At 51.1% G+C, this 8,098-nt stretch overlaps 1 protein-coding gene and 1 pseudogene across 1 annotated transcript; both read left to right on the top strand.

The window, feature by feature from the left end:
- The first annotated feature begins 1,689 nt into the window (after positions 1-1,689).
- Positions 1,690-3,530, top strand: LOC109738711 (obtusifoliol 14-alpha demethylase-like). The gene is made up of 2 exons (XM_020297800.4): positions 1,690-2,166; positions 2,332-3,530. The coding sequence occupies exons 1-2, from the start codon at positions 1,696-1,698 to the stop codon at positions 3,334-3,336; spliced, it is 1,476 nt and encodes a 491-aa protein (XP_020153389.3). The 5' UTR covers positions 1,690-1,695; the 3' UTR covers positions 3,337-3,530.
- Positions 3,531-6,030: 2,500 nt separating this feature from the next.
- LOC109738712 (MADS-box transcription factor 30-like) lies at positions 6,031-7,440 on the top strand (annotated as a pseudogene).
- The last annotated feature ends 658 nt before the right edge of the window (positions 7,441-8,098 follow it).

Genomic DNA, 8,098 nt, shown 5'->3' with positions numbered 1-8,098 from the left:
CTCTATGGCTAGCCAGAGTGTTTTTGCGTTCTTCCGCCGGAGGCGGCGAGCATCCGTCTTCGCCGTCGTGAGCGACTGATGGTAGACCCAGTGGCGGAGGCAGGGGGGCCAGTAGGGGCCCTGCCCCCCCCCCCCCCCCCCCCCCCCCCCGCTAACATCATTCATTTAAGCCTAATATACATGTTAAGACGTGATAAATTACTGCTAAAATGATGAATTTTGATGCACCGGCCCTCCCAAACCAGGTTTAACTACACTTGGCCTCCCTCATTGACTTTTCCTGGCTCCGCCACTCGGTAGACCCATGCGAGGAGCCGCTCGTCCTCGTCGGGCTCCGCCGACATCCCATGGCGACGGCGCACGGACCGCTCCGCCGCCTCCCTCTCCCTTGCTTGCTGCCTCTCGCGGCAGGTGGCGCGCCCCTTCGATTCCATAGTGCGTGTGTGGGACGATGGCGCGGGCATAGCACTCACCGCTGCCCGGGCGGAGGAGCGGCCGGTGGGGCAAGGGGACGGCGCGGGGGCGATGTGGACTTCGATGTCCTGTGGGAACTGAGGGCAGGCTGGGAGGGTCTAGCTCCGGCGTCCGCACTGCGCCGGCTCGGGAGCTGCGGCGACGCTGCAGATCCGGAGCCGCCCCCGGTCTCCACCTTGGACCGCTCCAAAGGCAATGCGGAGGGCCAGCTCCTCGTCGAAGTCGGAGTGGCTGTCGGAGCTCGACGTCATGCCGGATTGAATCGAAATACGGGAGGGGAGATGACAGGATGGAGCGAGAGAGGCGAGTGGAGTGAGCTAGGATTCGAAGCTGGAAACCGGATTAGGGATTATGTGGGACAACTGTGGGGTCGGTTGTGGGTCGTGCCTGTCAGGCGCACGCGTCCAGACCTGCCCAGGCCGCCCCATATTCGCCCTAGATTTAGGCTGGATATGAGGGACGCTAGCCGCCAGACAGTCCGAATGTTTGGGGCCGATTTGAGGCATCTAGGTAGGTCGATTTTTTGTGACCGGTCCGCTCCCCCGGGCGATTGAGTTGTGTTTGTATGCCCAGCTATAGATGCTCTAAGACATTGCTGAGTTTCGTGTGAACGTCGAGTTACTTTTCCTCGGGATTGGGCAAACTAAAATGTTCGCCGAGTTGCTTGTTATTTCCTCTGCACCGCAGCTTCATTGCACCTGCGGTGAGCGGAGAAGTGTGCGTTTCTAAGTGTGTCGTCGGTAAAAATCGACGAAATTTCAGTACTTACCAGGGGGGCGCCCCGTCAACTACGTCAGCCGTGCATGCATGCGGACTGGATTATTCCACCGAGATGGAAAATCGCACATTTCAAAGTCAGGATGCCTACCATCACCGGCGCGGCTTCCAATCATGTACTTCATCCGTCCTTGAAAAGATGTACTTCTAAAGTTGGAAAGTCAAACTTTGTTATGTTTGACTGTATTTATACAATAGTTCATCAACATTTATGCTATCAAATTAGTAGCATTAGATTTATGATAAAATATATTTTCATCATACTCTTGTTTGATTTCACAAATATTGATATATTTTGTACAAATTCGGTCAAATTTTGAAATAGTTTAACCCTCCAACAAAGTTGGAAATATACTCTTTAAAAGACGGAGGGAGTATCACGTCTCCACCCAGCTCTAGCTATAAAAGACCCATTTGGTTCGCCAGCTCCCTCCATCGATTGACATGGATCAAGCCACCATTCTCGTAGTGGCGGCATGCCTCGCCGCCGCCACAGCAGCACTGATCTTACGGAGGCCAAGAAACGGCAAACCACCCGGCGGCGTGGCATTGCTTCCGCCGGTGGCGAGCGGCGTTTCCGCGATCGCGGCGTTGGGTACGCTCGTAACCAAGGGCCTCCCTGCCGTGATACACGACCTCCACGGGGAGCTGGGAAGCGTGTTCACGGTGAGCCTCTTGGGGTTGAAGAAGGTGACGTTCCTGGTCGGGCCGGAGGTGACGACTCACTTCTTCAAAGGCTCCGAGTCGGAGATCAGGCAGTCGGATATCTACAAGATCACCGTGCCCATCTTTGGCCGCGGCGTGCTGTTCGACGTGGATCTGCCTACCAGGAGCAGGCAGATCAGCTTCCTGTCCGACGCCATAAAGCCCGTCAACTTGAGGGGCCATGTCGATTCCATGGTTCGTGAAGTGGAGGTAAGCAACATATATATGCAGAAGAGTTCACTCCAGACCTACGTACATATGCATGCTCGTCCATGCATGCATGCATGCATGCATGGCTCTTTTTATAATTGTTGTTTGGTCCTTTTCTTCATCCATGTCATCATCTTCGAGCTTATCTGAACACTAATCTTGTAGGACTACTTTGGCAAATGGGGAGAGCATGGCACGGTGGACCTGAAGCAGGAGCTCGGGCTGGTGCTCATGCGGATCGCCAACCGCTGCCTGCTCGGAGAACAGATCGGAGACAACATGTTCGACGAAGTAACCCATCTCCTTCACGAGCTCTTCGAAAACGGCTTGCACATGACCAGCCTCTTCTTCCCGTACTTGCCGATCCCACCGCACCGCCGGCGTGACGCAGCCCGGGCCAAGCTGGGGGAGATATTCCACGAGGCCGTCAGAGCACGCAGGGCCTCGGGCCGAGCCGAGAACGACGTGCTACAGAAGCTTGTGGAGTCAAGGTACGCCGACGGCCGCCCCGTAACCGAGAGCGAGATCGCCGGGCTGCTTATCGGCATGATTTTCGCCGGGCAGCACACGAGTGCCAGCGCCGCTATCTGGACAGGAGCTTGCCTCCTCAGCCATGGAGACGGCCGCCACCTGGTGGCCGCCGTCGAGGAGCAGAAACAGATCATCGCACGACATGGCAGGGAACGCGTCGACTACGACGTCCTGCGAGAGATAGGCATCCTGCGTTGCTGCATCATGGAGGCGCTGAGGATGCATGCTCCGGCGAACGTGATCATCCGTGAGGCGAACAAGAGCTTCAGCTTGCAAGCAAGAGATGGCGGCAGATACGCGATCCCCAAGGGGCATACCTTGGTAACCTCGCCGGCGGTGAACAACAGGCTGCCGCACATCTTCAAGGACCCTCTTGTGTATGATCCGTCTAGGTTTGGTCCTGGGAGAGAGGAGGACAAAGTCGGCGGCAAATTCTCGTTCACGCCATTTAGTGCCGGGCGGCACGTTTGCTTGGGGGAGGACTATGCTTACATGCAGATCAAGGTGATATGGAGCCATCTGCTAAGGAACTTTGAGCTCAAGATTATCTCCCCTTTCCCGGACGAGGAATGGGAGAAATTCATTCCGGGGCCAAGAGGCAAAGTGATTGTTACTTACAAGAGGCGGCCGCTGGAATGAGTATTACTTAGCTTGGGCCAATTAATATATTACTATTATGTAAGGATGTGTGTGTAAGAACTGATTTTTTAGTTTGAGTTTTCCTTTTTTACTTTCTCTCCCACCTAAATGTTCTTTCTTATATTGTATATCTATTTTAAGATAACCTGTGTGACCATTATATAAAATTTCCAATGATATTTGCAGAAAGAAAATGAGATATTAAGTCAAAAATAGGGAGTGCCTATCAACAGGTGCCTGAAAATTTCTGTTGTTTCAATCGATTTTCAAATGCACCTTTGGATTATAACTTCCAATGTGACAAACAAACGAAGAAACATGACTGAAATCATCTTCTCTCTCAGTTGATTTTACTGGGATACAAGCCAACGTCCCACACAACCAACAATCATTGGAATTTTACTGATATTAAGAATTAGGCCCAGATCCAACAACCGGTTAACCCACCTACATCCAATACCCACCCACGCGCACTATTGTCACATCCTCGTCGTCCTCATATTGCCCCAAAAAAAAATCCTCATCCTCCTCATGCTTCTGGCGCATAAAAAAATAGCTGCAAATCAAAGTCTCGCTTGAAATTAAAATACTAAAAAAAATTTACGTTCAAATTATTGAACTGTGTAACATATCAGAAGAAATCAACGATAGACGAAAAATGGAAATTGCAATCTAGATTAAAAATGAACAAAGAAAAGAAAAATCAACCAACGGAAGGAATAATTTTAGGAGTGATGTTACCTCAAAGATGAAGAAACGGAAACAAACAAAACTAAATTCCTTCCAATGAATACGCAAAAAGAAAATGATAGCAACGGGTGACGGGCACCCCCCGCACCGCTCCGATGGTCGTTGATCTCACCTCCACCGGCGATGTGCAGGGTGTGGCCTCCAACGAGGATGAGTATGGCATGGGAGACGAGGGCGCCTCGTATCCCATGTCCTAGTCTTACTCGTCGGCGATCGGACCTTCACTTTGCGGGTCTCACGACTGCTGGACATGGTCACAGAAGGGGACGACAAGGACGGGCACCGATGAAAATTAGACTAGGTTTTACGTTGCATGTAATTGTATGAATTTAAGAATTTGTTAGTGAGGCATCTGATTATGAAAGAGAAAGTGATCGGTCACTTTTCACGGACACGTCCACGGACGTTTAGGTGCACGAACGCTATGTCCGGCTGTAGATCCTTGCGGATGCGTGGACGTTTAGACGAGAGATCGAGTGGAGGAGTATGCATGCGTGGCTTGGAGCAGGGAACCCCATACTTGACAGATAGACGCGCTTTACTTTTCTTTTCTTGGCGAATAGATAGACGCGCTTTGGGAAATTTACCGTGCTTTTCTAACCTGCTGGTTATTATATATTTTTTAAGAATTTTTTCATTCATATCATGAATCAGTACAAAGAAGTTGACCCTTACAAACACACTGAAACGTAAATACAAAGGATCATGAACACCTAGAGTACCCTAAGACAACCATAACACAAGAAGATCTCCGGAGCCCCGTGTCATCATCCCTGAATCTTAAGAGAAGACCCCTGCAGCAGAAGGATCTGCAACTAGTCGCAAGCAGGTCATCATCTTCGACCACGGTACAATTGCTGTCACGCTGCTTCCTCCTTTCTTGACACCAGCGCTGAGAGGGCATGGACATCAATCCAACACACCTGCAACAGCCGTCGCCATCTTTGGCTTTGAGTACCGCAAAAAGTGTCCCTTCCAGAAGGAAGAGAACTCGAGTCATCCGACCGGTCCAGCACCGTGGCCAGGCCATCCGCCCGGACAAAGTAGGATCTCCCACCAGCATCAGCGCAGAGGAAGGAGAAGAACAACAGCAGCAAATCATACCAACAAGGAAGAAGAAGGGTCTTCGTCTCCCTGCATCCATCGCCCATCTGAGGACCCAAACGGCCAGTGCCGATGGACCTACAGCCACCAAAGCCCGCGACCTCGACGAGACCCGGGGATCCCCAACTCCGCTGGCTCCTAGACGAAGGCAAAAGCATCGCCTGACCGCGAACGGAGGCCGGAGAAACTTATTCCGACGCGACACCACCGCAACGGCCTCGGCAGCGTCTCCCTGAACCCTAACCCTACCACACACCTACCTAGCGAACAGACCCGAGGTTCCCCCTCCTTCCCGCCGCCGGAGCGGCCGACGGATAGAGAGGGAACCGGCGGCGTCACCGGCGGCGCGCAAGGGAACCCTCGTCGCCTCCATGATCGCCTGTGCGATCCTACTTTTTCGCTGTGTTGGTTTGCAACGAACTCTCGCGCCCACGCGTCCGCCAATATGATCGGGGTCACTCACGGTCGGGCAACGCTTTCGCTTTACGCCGGAAACGGCAAGTTTCCACGGCCCGGAAGGAGGCGCGGTGACCCAACCACGTCCCAGACCGGCAACGCAGCCGCCGCTTTTGTTTTCTTCCACGCGCACCGCAGCAGAGGATCGGTGACTGGCTTGCTGCTTTCCGGTCGGTCGGGCGTGACGGGCGGACCTTTCACAGTACTATCCATCACTAGTCGCCGGCGAAACTTCCTGGAATTTTCGTCTGTACGGCGGCGCGTGGCCATCCGCAGGCCATCACCAGAGGAGATGAGAGGAGAGGAGAGGAGAGCACACCCGAGTTCACAGTTTCAGTCTCAGTTGTTACAAACTTAGCCCCGCGTCCCAAGCCAAGAGAGAAGATGGGCCGCGGGAGGACGGAGATGAAGAGGATCCACAACGACGTGTCGCGCCGGGCCACCTTCGGCAAGCGCCGCCGCGGCCTGCTCAAGAAGGCGCGCGAGCTCGCCGTGCTCTGCGGCGTGGACCTCGGCCTCCTCGTCTTCGACGACGGCGGCGCCGGCAAGCTGTTCGACTAGTGCGCCCCCAACACAAGGTCCGTCCTCCGCCCGTTCCGTCACGCGCTAACCCATTTGGATTTGCTTCTTCGTACGTACGCCCTATCTAGCTATTGTTGTGACATAATTATACTTGACTTGCCATTGTTAAGCTGGAGCGAGCTAATTGAGCGCTACGAGAGCATCACCAAACACCAGTTCCAGTTCCAGGGCCAGGGGATACATCATGATGATCATCAGGTCAATAAACAAAGAGAACACATCCAGTCATGTACAACATCCATACATACATTTGTACACTCAAGAGTTAGTTAACTGCATGCTTGCCTTCTGATTGATCTATGCGATTCTTTGCACACAGCAGCAACCGTTGGCCGATATCATCGCAGGGCTGAGGTGTGAGCATGACCGTCTTGAGGCCAGCATGAGGAGGCAGACCGGAGAAGACCTGCCATCCGACGCGACGGCCGCGGAACTCGACGATCTGGAGCAGCGGCTGGAGTTCATGCTGAGCAAAGTCCGTGAAATGCAGGTACACACGTGCTGCAGCACCGCACAAAATTCTGTGGTGCTCACATGCTCAGTGTTTGAGTGAACTCCATGACATAACGAATCTAGCTTAAACTTACTAGTAGCAGGCCAGTAGTGAGGGCTAAGGACCCGGCCTATGTTCAGACGACATATACGTCAACAAGTAGCAGAGGCCAGTATTTTGCTCCCCACAATTTCCTGTGTGACATATAGTATCATGTTGGTTCATGTGAATTTACTGCAGTGTTTCTTTAACATCAGTGTTGAAACTCTGACGTGAATGGATTGATCAAAACATGGGTACTGCACTACTATGATTTTTTTAGGCAAATATCGCCAAGCTTTATTAGTCAACCTGTCAACCATTGCTTCCTTCTTCCTTGTGGCCTTGTCGAGCATTGTGTCCCGGGCTCCCGGCTGGCCTGGTGCTGCACCAAAACAGGTGTCGTACAGGCCTTGCAAGTCACACCAAATTCGATGCGCAGCTAGGGTTCATGTTGCTTCGCTGAACTTGTTCTAGAGTTTTAGACTTTTAGGTAACAACTTAAACTTTGATTTGGTTCAGTTTACCCCTAACTTTGGAAACCGTTCACTTTACAATCATTCTTCTCCTATAACCGGTTTAGACATCTTTGACTCCGGTCATTTCTAGTTTTGTATAAGTTCTATAGAAAGATAATTGGTAGTGGACAGAACAAGATTCTGGAAGGTGTGTGTGGTTAGAAGAGGTACCTTTTTGTATGAGATTTTTCATACTATATGGATTGAATTTTATGTGTCATACTTGTCAAAGGCACACCCTCTTGCAATCTGATGTAGATGGAAGATCCAAGGAAACTATTTGCAAATACTAGCTAAATATCCATTTGTTGCTTTCTAAATACTAGCAAACGTCTGTTGTGTGTTGTTTATAGGCGAGGCAGATGGAGGGTAAAAGCTTTGCCGAGTTTCCCTTAGTGTGGAAACTCGGCAAAGGTTTCCCCATGTCACTTGCATGGTCCCGTGTGGGTCCCATTGATCAGGTGTTTGCCTAGTTTCTTTTGCCTGACGCTCGGCAAATATTAGACTTTACCAAGTTTCATCTTATCGCCAAATTTATTTCCACAACACTGGGCAATCAGTCTTCTTTTCCGAGTTTCTCATCATTACTAAGTTTTTTTTAACTTAGTACTACTCGGCAAACGGGTAACATTGCTGAGCTTCCAGTGAAAAGCGCTCGGCAAAAAGTTTGGAACTAGGCGTCTTCGGCGATTTCAGTAGTGCTAGAAATAAAGAAACAATCATATGCATCAGATCTCTCGCAACTCATACTCCAAGACATTTAATTTAACATAGATATGCTTAATTCTTGACTTGGCCTAAAAACAATTGATTTAGAAAC

This window comes from Aegilops tauschii, chromosome 3, assembly GCF_002575655.3.
Source record: "Aegilops tauschii subsp. strangulata cultivar AL8/78 chromosome 3, Aet v6.0, whole genome shotgun sequence".
NCBI lineage: Eukaryota > Viridiplantae > Streptophyta > Magnoliopsida > Poales > Poaceae > Aegilops > Aegilops tauschii.
This window is presented reverse-complemented; position numbering and strand designations above follow the sequence as displayed.

Coding starts and splice junctions, on each gene's coding strand:
- LOC109738711 (XM_020297800.4), top strand. CDS start 1,696: ATGGATCAAGCCACCATTCTCGTAGTGGCGGCATGCCTCGCCGCCGCC. Junction 2,167..2,331: donor CCATGGTTCGTGAAGTGGAG/GTAAGCAACATA, acceptor CTAATCTTGTAG/GACTACTTTGGCAAATGGGG.